The sequence below is a fragment of the Rhagoletis pomonella genome, unplaced genomic scaffold (assembly GCF_013731165.1).
Source record: "Rhagoletis pomonella isolate Grant_MI unplaced genomic scaffold, Rhpom_1.0 Rhpom_scaffold_00010, whole genome shotgun sequence".
In the NCBI taxonomy this organism is placed as follows: domain Eukaryota; kingdom Metazoa; phylum Arthropoda; class Insecta; order Diptera; family Tephritidae; genus Rhagoletis; species Rhagoletis pomonella.
Window position 1 is genome coordinate 4,873,251 of NW_023458564.1, and position 23,369 is coordinate 4,896,619.

Sequence of the window (23,369 nt, forward strand, 5' to 3'; positions counted from 1 at the left end):
CGTAACTTTTAGAGACAAATCGAGCAAACCTATGAATATAAAACAGGGGGTTCCACAGGGCGGTGTCCTTTTCCCATTACTGTTTAACTTTTACATTTCAAAGCTCCCTCAACCACCAGAGGGAGTCTCGATTGTCTCTTACGCTGACGATTGTTCGATCATGGCGTCTGGGAATGGAATTGATGACTTGTGCTCGAAAGTAAACAGTTATCTCACCGAGCTTTCTCGCTTGTTCGCTGCACGGAGCCTTGCTCTATCCCCTGCGAAATCTTCAGCCACACTGTTTACCACGAAGGAGGTCAGACTATAACTGGGAATTCAGGTCGATGACGAACCAATTCCGACGGTAAACAACCCGAAGATCTTCGGAGTAACCTTCGACCGTCTGCTCTCCTTCTCGGCGCATACAACCGCAATTGTCAAACAGAGTACAAAGCCGCAACAAGGTCTCCTCAAGTCGCTAGCCGGCAGTACCTGGGGCAAAGACAAAGAAACGTTGCTGACAACGTACAAGGCAATTGGCCGGCCGGATCTGAACTATGCAGCGCCAGTGTGGTCACCGGGGACTAGTAGGACGCAGTGGATGAAGCTGCACACTGGCCAGAGGTTCATCAACCAACCTCTGAACCCGACTGCTTATCCGACAGGCCTTGAACGGCATTTACAGAGAGGCAGTCTCGAGTTATGTAGACTCCCGACCTGTGAATGCCGTTCTGGGCACACAACCACCAGACGTCGATGAGACAGAACTTCGGCTGCGTCGGGAGACTCGGACCACAATAGCCCAACAGCGCTCTGGTTACTGCTGCAGGTTGAACTCATACCTGAGCATATTAAACGAAAATATTCTTAACGAATGCTCGGCATGCGGAGAGCCGCCCCATAACTCATAGCATCTAGTCGTATGCCCTCTGAATGCCACCTCACTAACGCCCCTGTCCCTATGGACAGACCCCGTCGAGGCTGCACGCTTCCTGGGGCTGCGGCTAGTAGAGCTTGACGACAACGATTGAGGGACTAACCGATCTGTGCGGGGTTGTTGTAGCCGCTACAACAACAACAACTACAACAACAACTACAACAACAACTACAACAACAACAACTACAACAACAACTAATACACCAACAACAACAACAACAACAACAACATAACCTTGTTGCAAGAATTATAGCATTCTCTCCAAAAAGGACACTTAAGTTCTCGACATCGTACAAAAGGTTAGATATCTAATCCTATTCTAACGTTGAATTCTAATTGGTTTCTAATGTCTAGTGTTTTTCTAATCATTCTCTAATCGCATTCTAACATAGTTGTACGACCTTCGAGAAACATTAGAGAACCACAGTATAATTATAATGTAAAACCAAGTGTTTCGGTGTGTTCAGAAATGCATCAGGCCAACGCATCAGACGTATGTAGTTATTTCTAAACTGTAATTGATGGAAATATGCAATATGCGCAACCACGGATAAATGCCTAATTGGAACTTAGGTGCGTAAATAAGGCATTTGCATTAGAGGTTTACGCCGACTAGCTTTGCGGCGGCGGCGTGGTTAACTTCAAAAAGAATCGGCGGCGGCGGCGACGCCGGCGCGTCAGGAAATGCAGGCGCTCCTGCCCATAAGGTAGAATCCAAAGAGCCATGAGGCTACTAATCTTATCATGTCATCTCGTCAGCGTTAGGCATTCGCATTGCCAATTCAGATTGTAATTGTATTTAATTCATTTATTGAATTAGTTTTAAATTTAAATAACGTTACTTTCTACTTGAATTAAAATGTTGAGTGTCTGCCGCTGATGGATGGGTGAACAGAAGGAAGTCTGAAGTATATACATACATCTCTATGTTCTCTACAAATCCGTATGTACTATTTATATTTAAAGAAATAAAAAAAAAAATTAAAATTTAATTTATTGGGGTAATTTATGTCGCTATCAATAAATTTTTGCAATAATCTTATCAACTGTTATGTTAAACTACGGAGTTGTTACGATTTTTTGTGGGTTTTATATTGAAAACAGGGTTTGGTCTACATTTTTCCAAAATTTTAAACCATCAACTCCCACCAGAACGGGCGCTTTATAAATGGTTAAAATTTCCACTAAAATATTAAGCGCCAAATTTTTCTTAGGAGAACCGAATGTAAAGAAAAATAATAGTAATTTTACCAAAACGGGGGACTTTAACCTTGTGTAGAAGGCCGTCGCCGCGGCGATATTTTCGTAACTCGGCGGCGGCGTGTGAAAAATGACAAAAAACGGCGGCGGCGTGGCTCGGCGGCGTATACATCTAATTTGCATCAGTTATAATTTATAAGTAATAAAATTATAGTTTAAAAAACTAAAACCTCGCTATTAAAATTTCCATTCGTACTGTCATCAGGTATGTAATTTGGTAATAGAAATCGCTGCATCTTTTAGGCGCATCAATATTACATAGTTACATCCCGAGCTAATAAGAGGAAGGTAAGAAGGTAAAAAGAGACTGATTCTTTGGCTTGATGCATTTCTGAACACATGGTGAGTTTGTTGATTTATTGCTTATTTGTAACTAAAAGGCAAATAAACAGTTTTGTTAATAAATATTATAATTTATTCGCATAAATTTATGGAAATTTTTCATTGAATGCACATCAATCAATGTTACTAATTTGTTACTAAGAAAAACAAAATATTTTATTACACATACATACATATTATGTACATATCTGACTTGAATCGCAATCTGATAAACACAAAAGTAAAACACTGTAAGCATAAAATTGTCTGCATGTATTTTTAAGTATGAAGCTTCAGTAGAAAATTGATGCAATTGTGCTAAAACGCACTGACCTTTCCTACAAACATACCGCATGTTGTTTCAACAGCAAAAACATACCAAAGGGTTTTGAGGAATGCATTTCATAACCCAAAGCCGTGAAGACCGTTACGAAAAGTGTGTTATCCAAAATGTTCATCGATTCCAATCATATTTCGGTAAAAAAAAATATCTTAAGACAGCCTCTTTAACACATTAATACAAGCATCAGTGTACTTTATTTCTAAACCAAGAGACAACTTTGCCCCGAACTTTAACAAAAAAATAATCAGGCAGGTTCTGCAATTCACTTCCGAGCGAATTTCAACCTCTACCAATTTGAAGTCAAAGCGAATTTAAGGAAGTGAAATGCAGAAGCCGCCCGAATAGTTTTTTCATATTGCATATATATTTAAGACATTCGGGCGGTTTCTACAATTCACATCCGAGTCAATTTTTTAAACTAAAGCCACTTCGAGTTCAAATTGAACGGGGTTGAAATTCACTCGGAAGTGAAAGTACAGAACTTGCCTTATTAAGAATCAATATACCAATGCTTTGCATTAATGCGTTTTTAAGACATCCGTACTTGAAATTAAAAAAATACGTAATTTATACATTTAGATTGAAGAAAGCTAATTCGATTTTTATAACATAAATCTCCATTTATTCTATATCAGTCTTCTGGTATAATCGTCTATAGTATCCAAGTTCCAATTACTTTCCGAGTTTTAATGTTAATGCCGGCCGCTAGTAATTTTACAACTGGAAGTGATACTTAATGACAATTTTCTAATGTTCCACCGACATGCATATGTTCCAAAATTTTAGATAAATTTGACATTTGTATGCTTAACAATGTTTTGCCTTTGAGTTTAAATGTATCTTATAACTAAGCTTTAATTACAACAATTTACAAATGTTACTAGCTCTAGCTAATGCTGATCTCTCGCAATCAAATTAACGGGGAGAAGTAACAATAAACGTTGTACATTAATTCAAATTAACCTAAATAGTTTTTCTGGACAATGGAAATACCAGTACTTCATTAGTACATTTACTTGCGCAATTAATTCATCCCTCTCATTACTTCCCCCTTCATACCCGCCCAACTTAACTTATAACTACGGCGCCCAGTTAACTTAGTTTGGTAACACATCTGTCAACAGATCTTTTGTTACAGCCGGCAAACTGTCGGGGAATTTTATATCAAACGCCACCAGCAGGTCACCTCGTCTCGTCGGCTCCTTAGGGAAAGGCAACCCTCTGCCTGAGATACGTTTAACTGTGTTAGGCTTAATGATTTCTCCCTGTGAATTGACCGTAATTCTATCGCCTTGTAACGTCGGCACCTGTACAACAGTGCCACACAGGGCTTGTTTTAAACTGATATTAGCATTGTATTTGATATCGCTGCCTTCACGTTTGAATAATGGGTGCGGCTTGTCCCGTATGATGAAAATTATATCTGCCGGAACTTTTCCAGGTGTTTGATCACCTTCCTTTTGGAAGGTAATCTTTGTACCCGCCTTCCAGCCGGGTTTCACAGCGATATTCAAGACTTTTTCTTCCTTGCGCGGCTGCCCTGTGGTCATCGACATGCGTGAGATCTTCATCTTTTTTACACAGCCTTTATCGACTTCCTCCAGAGAGACGTAGAGATCGTGTTCGATAGGTGGATCTTGAATCTGCCTTTTGCGGTTGGGTTGTGCGTTGAAAGATTGCGACCGGAAAGCACCGCCGCCGCCGCTCATTTGTGAGTAGATATCATCGTCATTGCCAGCAGTCATGAATATATTCTGCGAATCACCAAACATTCGGCTGGGATCGCTTGAACTGAAGAAAATGCCAAAGGGATCTGACGAACCAAAGAACTGTGCAAATGTGGCGCGCGGATCGCCATGGAACTGGTATGAATTGAAACCACCACCCTGCTCACCGGGACCACCAGGTACACCACCCTTCAGGCCTTCTTCACCATGTTGATCGTAAATGTCCCGCTTCTTCTTGTCCGACAGCACTTCATACGCTTCGGCAATTTCCTTAAATCGCTCCTCGGCCTGCGGTGTTTTGTTCTTATCTGGATGGTACTTCAACGCCAATTTACGATAGGCCTTCTTAATTTCATCGTCATTGGCACTTTTGTTGATACCGAGGATTTTATAGAAATCTTTGCCCATATCGCTAGATACTTATTCTCTTGTAGAGCTGAAATGAAATCTTTAAACAAAACCACAAGTACAATTTCAGTACAATTTCAGTAAAATTTAGTGCATAAAAGTACATAAAAAAATTAGATAAATAGAACATGACAAAAAGGTGCTTATGGGACATATTCCCTAAAATTTAAGCGCTTTCAATTGCCATAAAATACACATTATTTATATGTACACATTAATATGCATGACTTTTTGTTTATAAAACAAAACAATTAAGAATTCGAGCGACCTAATTACAAAATAGTACTTTCCCCATGGCTGGGCGCTTTTCTAGTGTAGTGTAGAAATAAGACATAGATGCTTTTTTGTATTACTGTTTAGGAATACGTCTCACAAGTACTTATATTTATGTATGCACATACGAAAGATCGTGAACATTTTTCACTATAGATTTGCAGCGTAGCACAGATCTTTCTAGAATTTTTTTATCAACACCCGACAAAACAGACGTTTGGTGACGTTTGCATGAATGAAAAATTTCGCAACTGCTGGTATTTTCTATACAACCCGTCCTGCTCTAACTTATGCTGTAGCACTAAAAACCTTGCGAGACGCGTTGGCGGGGGACTTCCAAACTTGTCAAGTGATTTCATCGATAATTCAAGAAAAAAAATATCGCAACAGACAAACATATGCGTTATTTAAACCATTAGAACTTTTTTAAACATAAACTCGTTAATTTAACAAGTTGTGTAACTATCTTGTCCCGTAAAGCACAGCATGTAGGTATATATGTACATAATATGTATACTACATATATTCACTTTAGGTATTTACCTTTCCACTAATTTCCTCAAATTTTTTGTTTGTTTTTATTCACTATAAATTTTCTTGCAATTCCGGGTAGTTATAATCAAATAACAGAATGTTTAAATTTTTGTACTTTCTTGTATAACTTTTCTATTGAAAGTCACTTCAAACTTCTTTTGCTTTTCTGGCAAAAATATGTTTCGTTTTCAACTGTTCTTTTACGAATGTGTTCGCTCGGCAGACGAGACCCCTATTTATAGAAAGAATGTTTCATGTATTCTAGAAAGTTCCAGATCAAATTGACGTTTCTCACACATTCCGTCTCGTTGCTACGTCATTCCCGGAACGAGTTCGCTAGAGAGGACGAACGAAGTGTTGCCAGCTGTTAACTTTCTGTAACCGGCCGTCTTCACGTGCTGGAAGATCTCGCTTGCGTGATGACGCATGCGATAAACCGCACGTGTAGACCGCAAAGAGTACGAAGCATGCTTTTTCTCGCATACCGAGCGGTATGCTAGCTCTCGCTTGCTTTCAACTGTCATTTTTGTTGTTTGACAGCTATGCTCTCATTTCGCAGAATTCTTCAGAGTAGCAACATCGTTTATTTTGGAGGCAAATACAAATTCAGAGGCAGACATTTTTCATTTCAAAATAATATACATCTCTTTATGCAGATTTTCTAATTTTATCAAACTGGTAAAATAAGTTTCTAAGTTTTGTTTTGTTGTTGAAGTAGTAAACGCAATAGCACCTAGGTTAAGTCCCCACTCCGAGTGATTCCAAACATTTTTTTTTTATTTTATATTTTTTTTAACATAAACATCATTTTATTTTATTAAATTTTGATTTATTTTCTTTTTTTTTGTTACGGTATTTCATATAATTATTTCGTAATTAATTAAATTTTTTGGAGTTAATTTCAATTAAAAAGTCCACAACAACTATTATTAAATAACAAAAATTTAAATAATATTTAAAAGAACAAAAAAAGATGTAAAAAAATGTTCCCTGGCAGTGTGATTCGAACCCCCGACTTCCCGGCTTGCTAAATCCGCAATCCTGCAGCGGACACAGGGTGAACTAATTAAAGTACTCATATTTATATATATTTCCGGGTAAATTTTTTCTCTTTATATGGATAGCACTGTTCTCTCTCATTTTAAGGCCTGTATGCTGCTCTCAAGAAAAGCAAAAACTGCATATAAAATGACGTACAAGAAATGGCTAAGAAATTTTCTTGAGTCAAATTTCTTTAAAGGCCTGTATGCAGCTCTCAAGAAAAGCAAAAACTCCATATAAAATGACGTACAAGAAATGGCTAAGAAATTTTCTTGAGTCAAATTTCCTTAAGGCAGTACGCAGTTCTTAAGAAATTTACTACGCTTTCTACTACGGTTTTCTAAAGTTTTTGGTGAAAAAAGAGCACAAGGCAACCCAGGTTTGCAACAGAAATATATGCCCGTTCCATTATTTCTTGAGGAAAGAGTGAGGCTGTGAAGTATCAAAAATGTCAAAATTCCTTGGACACACACACGAAATAATGGCAAATTTTTCTTGACCGTTTTCTTGAGAGCTGCATACAGGCTTTAAGGCAGTACGCAGTTCTTAAAGAATTTGCTACGCTTTCTACTACGGTTTTCTAAAGTTTTTCTGTGAAAAAAGAGCACAAGGCAAGTCAGGTTTCCAACAGAAATATATGCCCATTCCATTATTTCTTGAGGAAAGAGTGAGGCAACAGGCTGTGAAGTATCAAAAATGTCAAAATTCCTTGGACACACACACGAAATAACGGCAAATTTTTCATGACCGTTTGCTTGAGAGCTGCATACAGGCCTTTAACAAAAAGCTGTTTCTAATTGCCCATCTCCACAGGATAAAGTTTATATCTTGATACATATGTTAGAATATAAATAGAATGGAGACCGCGCATTGCTCTTCAAGAGCAATATATATCAGAGCTTATATCTTGCCATCTATTGCCTGCAATTTGGTAGTTTGACAGCTACATGTTCATTTGCATGAAAACTTCGTGGCGGCAACATTATTGATATTTTAATATAAAAGCAAATATTGATCTGTTTTCTGTGAAAATATTTGTTATTTTGTAACTGGATGTAAAATAGCCTATTTTAAAAATTTTTTAAGTGATTAAATCCGCCAAAAATACGTTTTAGGGTCTATCTTACAAATGCTTATATCAAGATATAAAAAGCCACACAAATATTGCCACTGATATAACTTATATCTAGCGACCAAAATGACAGCTGGACAGCAATAAATTTTATCCTATGGAGACGGCCAGTTAGATGTCTATGATTGACACAACTTAAAAATCTATTCTATATTTAAAACTGTATTTTAACAAGAATGAGTTTTAACTTGCGACTATGACTATGGGCCATTGTCTTTACAATTGTCTGGACGCCTACTTTACAAGAATAAGGGCCGGTTACTCAATGTCTGGTTAACACTAATCTGCGGTTAAACATCGTTATCGACGACTTCGCCTCCATGCATATAACAGGGAGTCGGTAATGTCGATAACTTTGTTTAACCGGAGATTAGTGTTAACCAGACATTGAGTAACCGGCCCTAACTATGGTTGTCCACACTTCGGTTTGAGGTTTATAAAACAGTACAAATGTAGAGAACAGTGTTCGGATGACCAACTCGATTCAGGACTAAATCGCTGCAAAAATCGGAGCAAAAACAAATTTTCCGTACTAGATTGTTTTTTTATTTTTTATTTTCGTTTATGACATTAATTGCTTGACTTAAATATTTTCTATTCATGCAAAAATAAGAACGCGAGGTAATTTTTAGCATTTTCTATAAAGTAGAACATATTTAACACTAAATTTTTTAAAGAGCAATAGGATCTAAACCTCTTCTACTTTATATAAATTCCATTCTATATATATTTTTTAACAACTTAAGTAAAGTTCTGCATCCGCCAATTTCTACAGCCATACATCAATAAGTAACGAAGTTACTTTATTGACGCATTGCTATGAAAAAATTACTTTTTAACAGTGAGATTTGGCTAACTTTAAATTTTTTTACTGAAACCAGTGGTGAACACTCAAAACACGGCCCCAAAAAGGCATAACACGAATGAAAAAAAAATGAATAGATTTGAAGTCGAGCGCAGTAGAGGAGTAGATTTCAAACATTTTCAAAAACTTAATAAAATCCAAACACTAGTAGGGAACGCATTTTTTTACATTTTAACGGTAATGACCCACAGATGGCGGAAAAATACAGGGTTGTATCAGACTTTCGACGTGGTTTCGAGTTGGTTAGCTTTTAACCATCTCAGTGAAATAGTTAAGCGCTGTCATTTTTATATGGCGAAACTACGCTAAATCAAGTGGGTTATCGGGATAACCAACTCATTGGCCATAACTACGTGGTTAGCTCCGGTGGGGACATGGTATTAGGGTTTACACCGGACAATATTGTCAAGACGATTATGCCAAAATGATATGTTTGTTGCAATTGGGGTGTTCACAGTTCGTTCCAAATTGTGTCTGAAAATGTAGACGTCTACATTTTGAGACATCTTTAGCATCAAACTGTGAGCACCCCTTTCTAGCAGTCGTCGCAAAATCGTCTCAAAACTTTGCTGGTGTTGCCAGACATTTCTTCTTTGCGTGCTTTTTTATATGTCGCCTTTCGATTTTGTTTCTGAAAAATTGTAATTATTTAACTTAGTTACCAATTCCTAATATTTGTTATTTCTTTTCCTTGATTTGTTTCCTTTCATCAGAAATTGCGCTTAAATTAAATGCAAATACAGAAAACGTGCCCAATAAATAAAAAAAATGCGATTAGTATTGCCATAATGCAACCCTGCTGCGAGGTTGCAAGATGTAGACGCGTAAAAAACATACCTTTGAGTGTGACAAAATGTAGACGGCGTCGTTTTCCAATTTTGTATGGGAAACAACAACACCACAGATTTTACGGTTAGAAAACGTCTTAAAATGTAGACGTCTACATTTTGAGACACTATTTGGAACGAACTGTGAACACCCCAACTATTTGGAACGAACTGTGAACACCCCAAATATGAATTTTCCATGTTTACAACAAACACATTATTTTGACATAATTGTCTTGACAATATTGTCCGGTGTAAACGCGCCGTATTACATATTCTAAATTGTCTTGTCTCAAATTGTCTTACGCTGCGTTTATATAAGACAATTTTATACGATTTTGTCTTGCCTCTTTTTCTTAAATTAACCAAGACGTGACCGAATTCTCCAATTTACTGTTCAATTCAGTGTCTTCGAAAAACCAAAGACGAAGTGACGAAGACAATTGGCTTTGTGTCAGCGTATTAGTGAAAAAGTGTGAATGTATTGCTATTTCTTGGTAAAAGTGTCTCATGTAAAAGCCGAGTTATGTAAACGCAGCGCAAATGTAACAGTGGCTACACACGACGAACATGTGCGCGCACATGCGCGGCATACGATGCATGTTTGTCGTTTGTAGGGCGGTTCACAAGCATGCTCGCAAAAAATAAAAAAATAAATGTGTACAAACATGTATACAAATAATATTGCTTGGCAGTAATAAAGAGTGAACATGAAAATGAAAGCTGAAAAGGCACAAAAAAAGCGTACGTCAGTTGCAAGTTATAAAATAAATATAGATTTTAACAATTTCAGCAACACACAAAAATAGAGCTTTCGCACGTTTGTTTGCGTTTGTTTGGTTTTTCAACTGTCAAAATTTTACTTTGCATTTGGCACAGCGAAATTCAATTTATTTGTACACCATAGAAATTTTTCCACCCCGTCTCACCACGGAGAAAAAAGTTACCGATTGGCACAGGCCCTCAATATCAAAATTTCATCGATGTTACCACCAGCACGCTTTCTTTCAAATGAGAATATGGCTGTCAAACTATCGAATTGCCTGCAATAGATGTCAAGCAATAAGCGCTTATTTTCATTTGAAAGAAAGCGTGCTGGTGATAACATCGCTGAAATTTTGATAATAAAACCAAATCAAAATCTGTTCTCTATTGGATAATTTATGATTACGTTTTAGGAAATTGTTCAGAAAGTTTTTCAAAGATTTAAATGTTTTTTTTTTTTTTAACACCGAAATTGGTCGGCCGCTGTGGGGTAGTGGTAAGCAGTGCGCGCTTCCACTCCACAACACCTGGGTTCAGGCCCTGGTCAAAGCAATATAGCAAAAAAAATATAGAAAAAAGCTTTTTCTTAACAGCAGTCGTCCCTCGGCAGGCAATGGCAAACCTCCGAGTGTATTTCCGCCATGAAAAAACAGCTTCTCATAAAAATACCATCGCCGTTCGGAGTCGGCGTAAAACTGTAGGTCCCTCCGCTTTGTGTGACAACATCAAGGCGCACGCCCCAAAACGGCCAAACACTAACATATATGTAAGCGCAAATCTATTATTATTATTAAACACCGAAATTGAGAGAATGTTGTCTGGTGGCGTAATGCGGCAAATGCTTATTTCAAGACATCAAATTGCCCACACACAAAAACTTGCAATCACATTGCTCGTCAAAATGACAGTTGGTAGGCCATCGGTGTTTGCCTGTGGAGTTCTGCGGTAAGACATAGCTGTTTAGCTCATCTGCTACGAAAACGCCCAACAATTGCGCCTCAAGGCCCGTTTACATACAACTTTGGCGTTGCGTTGGCGTTGGCGTCGCTTCGACAGCTGACTATGAATACATGCATTTATATGAAAGTCTCCATATAACCAAAGTTGGGCAACGCCAACGCCAACACAACGCAGAAAGATGGCCAACTCTCAACTTTTCGCGTGCGTCGTTCGTCAGCTGTTCTAAATAATCAAAATTATGTGATTTAATTTTCATTTTTAATCAAATCCGGGCAAGAAATATAGTTTTTAATGCAATTATTGATGTAATTTTTTCATTTATCTGCCGCTAGTATGTTAATTTAGTGACCAAAGTATTCTCTGCTACGCGTTCATTGTAGCAAGCACGGGCGTTACTCGCGCTGCTGTCAAAGCGACGCCAGCGCCAACGCAACGCCAAAGTTGTATGTGGACGGGCCTTCAAGCTTGCTATACAGTTCAATGCGAGCGGGAGCGTGAACGTTCGCAAAGGCAAAGGGTCCTGTCACACGGTCCGTATTTATTGGCATGATCCAAGTATCGCGATATTTATTGACGGTGTAGCATACAATATTGTGGCGAATACTGCGGCAACGCGAAGCGAACTACGAGAAATAGGCAGAATGTTCGAGGAATGACGTAGAATGTTCCACAAAGAGAAACGTCAAGTTGGATGAACACTGCGAACAGCGAGAGAAAGAGAATGAGCGATGAACTTCAGAACATTCTAGAGTTGCCATGAGTGCGAGCGCAGGTATATAAGAGCCACGATACAGCAGAGTGGGTTAGTTACAAGAACGATAGAATACAAGATTGCGCATTCCCGCAGAATGACATTTGTGGCAACGGGTAAACAAAAAATATGGCGAAGAACAATGAGTTGACAGTTGTGAATTTGCAGTGAGAAAACATGTTTTCTTCTCGATTCACCAATTTCTCAAGCCATCTTTGAATATAGCAAATTAAGCACAACGTTAACAAAAAATATACAACCACTCTTGAAATGTGTTCAAAAGAATAGGTCTTATTAATTAACCATTAATAATTTTTGTGTTTGTATTGCAGGTGCCGAAAAAGTGATAATATCTTATCGCAGCGCATGTTTTCCTGCAGAAAGTGGTCGATGCTTGCTTACCTCCGATTTTAATTTTTAATTTGTGGTATTTCAACGTTTTCAACTTAACATGTCGTGTATAAAGTGGTCCGTAAAGTGTTCCATGCATATTACGCTGGTGCCTAAATTGTATGGCTTCTCCTGCCGGCAGAACTCTACCCACTTTCTGGCCAAGGCGTCGTCGCGGGGAAAAAAAAAAAAAAACTGCATTTGAGGGCTTTACCCCTACGTCTGCTGCAATTCAACACACGACACGACATTTTTATAAAGTTTTTATTACAAATAAAACGTTTTTTACTTCAGAACGCGTGAATTACTTCGATATTTCACTTGAAAGTACACAATACGTTTGCACTTGTTTCTAAACAAAAAGTTTGTTTACGTATTGCCATAAATGTCAAAGTCGGCAAAACCAAAGTAGCGGTTTTAGGAATGCGCCACCTTCAGTTCATTTCACCATGGGTTAGTTACAAGTCAGCAAGCTGCAAGTAAAGTGATTTGCGAATAAGCAAGCTATAAGTTTAAGGGCCGGTTACTCAATGTCTGGTTAACACTAATCTCCAGTAAAACATCGTTGTCGACGTTACCCACTCCATGTTATATGCATGGAGCCGAACACGTCGATAATGATGTTTAAAGTTAACCAGTTTTGTAAAGTGTTGTAATTGCTTTAGCGAGTATTGTAAAGTGTTTTTAAGGTATTAGCAAGTATTGTAAATTTTTTGTTGTACAATAAAGTTAATTGTACTACAATTTGGTCATCTTGAGCATTTATTTAACAATCCAGCGATACGAGCCGTAAGATATTTGGGAAATCCCTCGAGGAAACAGGCTAACCTAATATTCGCGGCTTGCGTTTTGGTACGCATGCCGTCGAATTCGTTTTTTTGCGTCACCCGAAATTGACTTGCATGCGTTTGCATTTGATTTCATTGAGCGAAACGTCAAATCAAAATGTCACGCAGAACAAAAATTGGAAATTGAGTTAGCTTCATACGCACGCCGTTCAATTTCGGTTGATCTCATACAAGTTGCATGTGCATGAGAAATTTTTGACAATAAATTGGCGGCGTGCGTGAATATTAGGTTAGCCTGAAAGACACATTTTTTTTTTTTGGTTCATGCAGGATAACCGTAACAATATTGATGGATCGTGATCCATATCGCAAGATTTCTAAAAATTTTGAAATCTGGAACGCGGATCGCAATGCCGTCAATAAATATTGAACGTTTAGCATATTCAAAACGCGATCCATATATTTCATCAGTACATCTTGGACTCTCATAATGCGAACATCAAAAACATATTCGGTCTACCTTCGCTCTCGGCGCTTTAAACCTTTTAAAACGAATTGAAAGTATTTAAATTAGCATTAGAAATTTTAAAGTAATTATGGAATGCATTATCTGTAAATTATTCGTATAAAATAAAAATATCTTCTTGCGATATAATAAGCGTGCAGCACAAAAATTATGCAAATACTGACGCGATAAATATTGAGCATGTAGCATTCGTGCGCGATCCATCAATATGGATCGCGATCCAAATATCGTCATAATTACTGGCCGTGTGACAGAGCCCAAAGGCCCCTCCACATAGAACTTTGGCGTTGCGTTGGCGTCGCTCAACAGCTGACTATGCATGAATTCAAATGCAGCCGTCCACAAAGCCAAAATTCGACAACGCTCACGCCAACACAAAGAAAAAAGATGGCCAACACTCAACTTTTGACGCACGTAAGTCCGTCACTGCTGACAGTTGTAAAACCCCGCGTTTAAACAAGACAAGACCAATGAGAATAATCACATAATTTACACATTGTTTGAGTAAAGTAGGCATCCAGACAATAAACTGTCTTCGAAAATCCAGAGACAGTGATGAAGACATCAAGAGAAGTGGGAATATATTAGTAAAAAATGTGAATGTTTTGCTATTGTGTCTGAAAAATTGACTTGTGTTAACCCCAAGTACGCGGCCATAAGAAACAGCTAATTTTTGTTTGCAGACGCAACACCTTCATTGTGGCGTATCTGTACGATACGTACGCCACTTCCATCGCATACTTTTCCGTTATTTACGTACAAGTACCCATTCTGACGGGCCTCTTATACTAGGTTCACATATAAGTAGATTATCCTCATTTTCGAGCTTAACTGTAATTAGAAAAAGAGAATAGCCATATAAAATTCCTCCCTTGTTAATCTGTAATTATAAAATAATCTCAGATTTAACCGTTAACTTTTCGGTGTCCATCCTAGTTCTATCGACTGTTTTTGCGAAGAAGAGGAGAAATGGCAAATTTAAAAGTAAACAAAAAGGACACTATCAAGGAAAAGAGGGTTTTAAAGGTATTTTTATAATATAGCAGAAAAACGTGATCACGGGAGCACAGAGAAGAAACATAACTTTTCCTTGAGATGTGAGAATAACAAGCACAACAAATTTGACGGCTAATAATCTGAGATTTGCCTGTGTAAACGGGGTGATCTGACCGATTGAGAAGCAGCCATTTGTATTAGCAATTGAGAAAAGGTGTGTAACGTTCGTAATGGTCTGATTATGCACACTTCGCATAACTTCGCACAACTTCGCATAAACTTCAAGCTATAATTTCGTATGTACTTTGCACGTATTTTGTTTGTATTCCATTACCCAGAAAATAGCAGACCATTTAAAAACTTAGGAATCTGTTGAGTTTAGATTTTGCTTCACATTTTCTTAAGTTGCATCTTTATTGCACTGGTACAAATGGTTGTGCGAAGTATGCGTAATCAGACCTTAATTTTGAAGTTTGCTATTTCTGTTTTGCTTCTTTCGGGAAATGTTTAGTTATTTGCCGGACGTTTTTGGGTGGGGGCGGAGGGGGCGTGGGAGTGGGCGTGGGCCTCCCACAGACCCCTAGGGAACCATTTTAAAATGGGCGAAAAACGGCATTTACCGAAGGAAATTGAGCAGTTTGAAGTGAAATAAAACCCAACTCATAGAACGTGTGGGGTTTTTAAATAAAACAAATTATCCCACTGAACACCTTTCGCAGAGAACACCTTGCGCATTAGGATTATAACCTTATACCATGTCCCCACCGGAGCTAACCACGTAGTTATGGCCAATGAGTTGGTTATCCCGATAACCCACTTGATTTAGCGTAGTTTCGCCATATAAAAATGACAGTACTTAACCATTTCACTGAGATGGTTAAAAGCTAACCAACTCGAAACCACGTCGAAAGTCTGATACAACCCTGTGTTTTCCCGCCATCTGTGGGTCATTAGCGTTAAAATGTAAAAAATTCGTTCCCTACTAGTGTTTGGAGTTTACTAAGATCAGATCAAATTTACTCCGGTTTTGAAAATTTTTTAAATCTACTCCTCTTCTCCGCTTGACTTCAAAACTACTCCGTTTTTTTTTCATTCCTGTTATGCCCCTCTTGGGGCCGTGTTTTGAGTGTTCACCACCGGTTTCAGTAAAAAAATTGTAAGTTAGCCAAATTTCACTGTTAAAAAGTTATTCTTTCATAGCAATGCGCCAATAAAGTAACTTCGTTATTTTTTGATGTATGGCTGTCGAAATTGGCGGATGCAGAACTATACTTAAGTAGTATACTTAAGTAGAAGAATTAAATTTATATAAAGTAGAAAAGGTTTAGATCCTATTGCTCTTTAAAAAATTAAGTGTTAGATACCTTCTACTTTATAGAAAATGCTAAAAATTACCTAAATATGTAACATATTATATTATAATAGAAAATATTTAAGTCAAAAAATTAATGTCAGAAACGAAAATAATAAAATCAATCTAGTACGGAATTTTTTTTTTGCTCCGATTTTTGCAGGTTTAGTCCTGAATCGAGTTTTGGAAGTCCGAACACTGTTCTTTACTGTTCTATAAAAATGTCAGAAACGAAAATAAAAAAATCAATCTAGTACGGAACATTTTTTTTGCTCCGATTTTTGCAGTGATTTAGTCCATGAACCAAAAATACAAGATCACGCCTTCTTCTTAGTAGCCCGTTATAATCGCATTTAGGAAAAAAGTTGGGCGACTTTGACATTAGACGTTTGTTTACATTTGTTCGTTGTTTACAATTTGGTGGTGGCTTTTTACTGCAATTTTCTTAATTTTCGCTTGTGACAACGTGTGCACCCATAAGTTGCATAATAAAAATTATTATTCGTGCATTCAACAATTACGCGGTTTTTTTTGTTCTCTTCGTTGTTTACTTCTTACAGCAAAGATGGCGTCGAGACTTCAACAGCTAGAAAATAACTTTTTTCTTTCTTTCGGGAAGGCGTGATCTTGTGTCTTTCGTTCATGGATTTAGTCCTGAATCGAGTTTTGGAAGTCCGAACACTGTTCTTTACTGTTCTATAAACCTCAAACCGCAGTGTGGACAGCAATAGTTAGTGATGTGGTTAAGTACGATTTGAGATGGTTAACTTTTTGGTGGGGACGGATAGAATTCTCCTTTTGGTGTGCACCAACTGCATGAACCAAAAATACAAGATCACGTAAGAACGCGACGTTGTATTTGTAACAGGTTTTGAGAAAACAGTTTGCGAAAGCGGGTTCGTCAGCTGACGTTTGTTTACATCACAAGCACCACTATTTTGCACTTTTATTCAAGTAAAGAAGAGTTAATTCAACATGACAACACATTTTAAAGCATTCTGTTGCATCAGTTTACCTAAATTGTGCGTTTGAAGTGGCTGACAATAATTTTGGCAAATTTTGGTTTTCGTTGTTTTTTTGCTTTGTTTACTTTTCGCTCGTTTTCCAGTGAAACAAGATGGCGGAGAACCCGCTAAAAAATCGACTTTTTTCACTCTCTTGCTCTTACGTGATCTTGTGTCTTTCGTTCATGCACCAACTGGAGCTACCGCCCCAGTGTTGTAGCCTTGGGAAAGGATGAGGTAACTAGAATTCCCTTTCTGTGTGGTAAACCTGGGGCTGCCGCCCCAGTGATGTCTATTATTTATTAAATTAAATAAATTAAATTAAATTAAAATTTAATTAAATATTCTCTCATTCTTTTGCATATTTTGGAGTTTGACAGCTGAGCTCCGATTCTCAAATACAAAAAATAAATATTTTGTTCGATAGAGATGATTGAGCTGAACATAACGGTGTATTTATTTTTTGCGGAAACAACAACTACAGAAGTTATTAAGGGTCAAAGTTCAAATTAAACAATTCTTAAATCAACATTTATTGAAAACGAATGCATGGATTTTAATAATTTTGATCTAATTTGATAGGAAATTTAATTCCCTTTAATCTGATATAAATACAATCCTCCCTCAGTAGAATTTTCCTTTCTGTGTTGCCGCAGAAGAGAAGCGGAATTCCTTTCTGTGTACATTAATTCGATTTTTGTGAAAACTAAACAAGGCATATGTAAAGTATGTATATCAAATTAAAGGGAACTAAATTTCCTATCGATTGAGAGCAAAACTTCTAAAATCCATGCATTCGTTTTTAAGAAATTTTGATTTAAAAAATTGTTTAATTTGAACTTTGACCCTTAATAACTTTCGTAGTTGATGTTTCCGCAAGAAAATAAATATACTGTTATGTTCAGCTCAATCATCTCTATATACCCCAATATTTATTTTTTTGTATTTGCAGAGCTATTCTCCATTTGTTCCAAAATTTTAATTCATAGTCGCGCCAAAATGTCAATGATCTCTATAGATCCCCATATTTTTTTTAAATTTGAGAATCCAAACTATTCTGCGTTTATCCTCAAATTTTGCTCATCTTCTGAAATTTGACAGAAATGACACTCTGAAAAATCACGTACTCAAATTTATTTCGATTACTCAAATGTGAAAAACTTGCGTGTGTGCGTAGAAAAATTCACGCCGGGAATATTAATGCACTCTATACCTGCTATGGGCGCTCGCATACGAAACATCGTAAGGCCCTGTCTCCACAGGAAAACACTGATGTCGTGATAACCATGTCACAAAATATATTTCCAATGGAGACCGCCTATTTCTTATGTGCTGCAATATATGTCAGCGCTTATTGCTTGACATCTATTGCAGGCAATTCGATAGTTTGACAGCCATATTTTCATTTGAAAGAAAGCGTGCTGGTGGTAACATCGATGAAATTTTGATATTAAATCAAAATAAAAATCTGTTCCGTATTGGATAATTTATGATTACGTTTTAGGAAATTATTTAGCTAGTTTTTTAAAGATTTAAATGTTTTTAAACACCGAAATTGAGAGAATGTTGTCTGGTGGCGTCATGCGGCAAATGCTTATTTCAAGACATCAAAGTGCCCACACACAAAAACTTGCAATCACATTGCTCGTCAAAATGACAGTTGGTAGGCCATCGCTGTTCGCCTGTGGAGTTCTGCAGTAAGAGATATATCGCAGGTGTAGACCGTTCATCGCAGGAAGTATACGATAAGTATACGAGTAAGAGATATCTCATACCATTTATTGCATACGTAACTATGCGTTTAGCCACTGCTTTTTCGCTTTGCTTTGATTCCGAGTAGGAAAAAAGCGGTGTTATTCGGAGAAACGTTGTTCAGACACAACCAAATAAATGAAATAAAATTTTCGCAACATTTATAAAAAACTTACAACAAATTCGCACTGCAATGGTATGCGATCAAATGCCCACGTACAAAAATTTCCCTGTGATAAGATTTCGCATGCGATAAAGCTGACAGTTCGTATGCGGGCGCCAGAGCGCAGGTATAGACGTGCAGTTAGGTTGGCTGTGTGAGCGTAATTCTATCAATTTTCCCATTCTCCATCAGGAGATAATTATCTGCTAGAAAAGAAAAGTAACAAAGCCAAAAGAAGAAGAATAATGGGAAAATCGAGAGAATTACGCTGACAGAAAGCGAAATAAAGAAATAGTAGAGAAACGCAAAACTTGCAGAAACTACCAAGTAAACAGCTGATCGATGTATTTGACTATTGAAAATATTTGGCGCGAATTTTTGTTTATCCATTTTGACAGCTGCTAATTTCTGCTAGTAAAAATTTTACTAGCGGAAATTAGGATAGCCAAAAAAATAAGAGCGTAAGCACGAGAGAGAGCTGCTAGTTTCTGCTAGTTTTTTGGGTTAAGAAACGCTTTCCAGCAGAAATTAGTGATGATTTGTGATACATAATTAACTGTTAAGAAACAAAGCAAATACTTTTCTTTGGGAAGCTACGGCAACTCTGATGGCAACGCTGTTTGGGACTTATTGCTCTTTCTTTTCATCGTCTTCTTTGGTCCGAAGAAAAGCAACCCTGGCCACAAAACATGAAGAAAAAAATAGAAAAGTGGAAGAAACTGCAATTAAAAAAGAAATCAGTTGAAAATATTGGGCAAGTGGAAAATTTGTTAGCTGTGGTTGTTCCAATTCGTGACATATGTATTTCAGTGAAAGTATCGTGTTACCAGTTAAAATATGTTCATTAATTAATTGTAAAACTTAAAGCAATTCCACCATTTCAATCACTGCAAATGAAGGGAAAAATTAATGTTAGATGTAAAAATAGAAAGTGATCGAAGTGCGAGGAAAGGACAAGAGAACGAAACTTCATTTGTGCATACAAACATACGTATGTATGTATGCATTGGCTTACGAGGGACCATTCAAGGCAATGGTTATAAAAGTTTTTATTTGGTCAAAGTAAACAAAAAATTGGTGGAAAATCTCCGAAAATATAAGCTGTAAAGGAAAAGGACATTGCCACATAAAAATAACATTTTAAAACGTTTTTACGGCTTTAAGACAAATACTGCACGAGAATAAAATGGGTAAGTAAATGCTAAAAATTTCTCCATCAATTTATCATTGTTGTTAAGAGTCTGGGCAATTTGAGCCGTAGTTGATGTCTCTAGTATATCTATGGTCACAAGCAAGAGTCCCTGAAGGCGAAAGTCCTACTTTTGAAGAAACCCCTACATATATCGTCGCCTGGGTAAAGTTACTTTCGGCAATATTGGGGGAAATCGGTGTTAAATATTCATAATTTCTCAAAAGCTGTACAATCGTTTTTGACCAAAATTTAATGATTGAATGTACATACTATTTAAAGTATAAAACCACATTTTCTTAAATTTTCAGTAAGTAATTTAGCTTTTACAACCACTTTTGGTAGTAGTGCACTTTAGCGGAACCAGGTCAAAATGGACGGAAAATTTCGAGAATGGTAGCAATCGACGCATCTTGACGCCAATAATTATAATCCGAAATTAATATTTTTAATACATTTAAGAGTTATTTGCAAAAATCACTTGCACTTTTCGCACTATGGTTTGTGAATTTGATGAAAATAATGGAACTCAACGCGTATTTATACGTTTTTGTATATTTGTGATATTTTAAGTACATTTTCGCGATTTTCTATATTTAATTGCAAAATTCTGGTGTTGAAAATCGGCACAAACAATTAAAGTTAATATATATAAGATGGAGGAAAACTGGTGCTGCCCCTCTGAAAATACATTTTGTATTTCAATTTCAAGTAATTGTTCGTAGCTGACTTCTCTAGTGCCTTTATCGCCCCAAAATTACCCGTAAAAATAGCCGCTTTCTTAAAACACATCCTAATGCATAGCTTGATGGCTTGTTTTATCACTACCAGTTCAACCCATCATAGATGCCAGTTTCTCATTTCACGTAAACATATAAGACATATCGTCCCGTTTCTGCCTTAACCACGTATCTACAATTTTTGGGAAAACAAATAATACCACTTATAACAGCTGTTTAAGCGTCACACTATTTGAAAATAGAACAAATACTTAATGAGGGTGCTCACTACTGTTAGTGGAACCAGAATATTAAGTAAAAAATGCGTTTATAGTATCCTAGAGGAAGAAATTAAGCATTTTTTCTTACAATCTCTAAAATACCCCTATTGCAGATACATGGCAGAAACAGGACCATATTCTGCCTCAAATCGTAAACCGCACATCCAACTTTGTCACCAACTACTGATGCATCTGTAGCAGGGACCGCAAATAACGATTATCCTTTGAAATTTCAACTCAAAAAATCACGCGGAAAGAGAAATGCTACGTGCATAAGGAGTAAACCAATATATTTCTTATTACTCGGAGTACCTTCAGCGGCACTGATTTTAAATTTTAATTTTTACTTATAAAAATCAAGTTTAATCATTATATTTTGAGTTTTATGTTTTACCCAGAAAATAATCGTTATGTTTTGAGTTTTATTTTTTGCTCGGAAAATAATCGTTACGTTTTAAGTTTTATTTTTTGCTCGGAAAATAATGGTTACGTTTTAAGTTTTATTTTTTGCTCGGAAAATAATGGTTACGTTTTAAGTTTTATTTTTTGCTCGGAAAATAATCGTTACGTTTTAAGTTTTATTTTTTACTCGGAAAATAATCGTTATTTCTTGAGTTTTATTTTTTGCTCAGAAAATAAAACTTAATTTTTGCGTATGCGCATGCGCATGCGTGAATAGACAGGGGGCGGCTGCATTGAACCTTTAACGCCACTGTGGAGTGGGTAATGAAAATACAGATACCAGGGCAGAAACAAAAAGAACCACATTTCTAAAGAAAAAGTGCAAAAAAGTGCATACGAATACGCAAAAATTACGTTTTATTTTCTGAGCAAAAAATAAAACTCAAGAAATAACGATTATTTTCCGAGCAAAAAATAAAACTTAAAACGTACCGATTATTTTCCGAGCAAAAATTAAAACTTAAAACGTAACCATTATTTTCCGAGCAGAAAATAAAACTCAGTTAATAACGATTAAAAAGTGATTATTATAATAAAACTTATAACCGTTACGGTCCCTGATCTGTAGCCATTACATAAAAACCTTCTTGCTTTACCCTCGCCTGTTTTTCTCTGTACCTTATTTTCAACACGTCGTTGACGTCATTTTTCGATACCCCCAAATGAAACAATTCTAGCTTTAGACGAGAAAACCTTACAAACTGAACATTTCACACTTAATCTGTCAAAAATATGCTTAAACTTGTTATATACTTAACTGTAACTTGATTTGCAAGCCGGATATTCGCCTAAATATCTTCTTAGCTCTGTATTTTCCAACCATTGTTTGGTCAGTTCTTTTGCAGGCAAACAAGCCGCTCTGCTAAGTGGGGGCAACTCGCCTGAAAGCGAGTATCTGTTGTTGTAGTTGTTGTAGCGGCTACAACAACCCCACCCAGATCGGCTGATATCTCAGTCGTTGTCGTCGAATTCCACTAACGGCAGCCCCAAGAAGCGTGCAGCCTCTATGGGGTCGGTCCATAGAGACGACGCCGTTAGGATTGTGGGGTTTTACGGGCATGCGAAGAGATGTTTCGAGTCGTGAGGGGTCTCTCCGCATGCCGGACATTCGTTCGGCACATCCGCATTTAACCTACTCAGGTAGGAATTTAGCCTGCTGCAGTAGCCAGAGCGAAGTTGGGCTATTGTTGTTCTGGTCTCCCGAGGCAGAGGGAGCTCCGTCGCGTCAATGTCCGGTGTTTGTGTGCCTAGAACGGCATTCACAGGTCTTGAGTCTACATAACTCGAGACTGCGTCCCTGTGAATGCCGTTCGGGGCCTGTCTGTGAGCTGACGGGTCCAGAGGCTGCTTAATGAACCTCTGGACTTCGTCCGTCAGTTCATATAGATGCCTCCTGACGTGCCTCGGCGAGGGCTCCTCTACAAGCAGCTGTCTATTTGGGTGGCCACATCTGTGGCTCCCAACAAGAAACTGCTTGCAGAGCATCGTGTCCTAAGTGCTGTATTTTGTACCGTCTGTAGCTTCGTCCACTGCGTCCTACTAGTCCCCGGCGACCACACTGGTGCTGCGTAGTTTAAAACCGGCCGGCCTATTGCCTTGTATGTTGCCAGCAACGTTTCTTT

The 23,369-nt window shown here is 37.5% G+C and overlaps 2 protein-coding genes across 3 annotated transcripts in view; one reads left to right on the plus strand and one right to left on the minus strand.

The window, feature by feature from the left end:
* Nucleotides 1–3,409: 3,409 nt before the first annotated feature.
* On the minus strand, nt 3,410–6,000 carry LOC118745955 (dnaJ protein homolog 1-like). 2 transcript variants are annotated; one of them, XM_036479635.1, is made up of 2 exons: nt 5,795–6,000; nt 3,410–5,006 (listed from the first exon to the last, which is right to left on the minus strand). In XM_036479635.1, the coding sequence occupies exon 2, from the start codon at nt 4,976–4,978 to the stop codon at nt 3,941–3,943; it is 1,038 nt and encodes a 345-aa protein (XP_036335528.1). In that variant the 5' UTR covers nt 4,979–5,006; nt 5,795–6,000; the 3' UTR covers nt 3,410–3,940. The 2 variants fall into 2 exon arrangements, with proteins under 2 accessions (XP_036335528.1, XP_036335527.1); XM_036479634.1 differs by having other exon boundaries at nt 3,410–5,018; nt 5,795–5,998.
* Nucleotides 6,001–19,803: 13,803 nt separating this feature from the next.
* Nucleotides 19,804–23,369, plus strand: part of LOC118745957 (ubiquitin carboxyl-terminal hydrolase 47-like) — a 48,859-nt gene continuing 45,293 nt past the window's right edge. Inside the window, exon 1 of the mRNA XM_036479637.1 lies at nt 19,804–20,286. Within this exon, the coding sequence (XP_036335530.1) occupies nt 20,283–20,286 (4 nt within the window). The 5' untranslated portion in view covers nt 19,804–20,282. The remainder of the gene's footprint in view (nt 20,287–23,369) is intronic.

What these genes read in the sequence shown, in the direction of transcription:
- LOC118745955 (XM_036479635.1), bottom strand. Translation starts at nt 4,978, where the DNA reads ATGGGCAAAGATTTCTATAAAATCCTCGGTATCAACAAAAGTGCCAAT.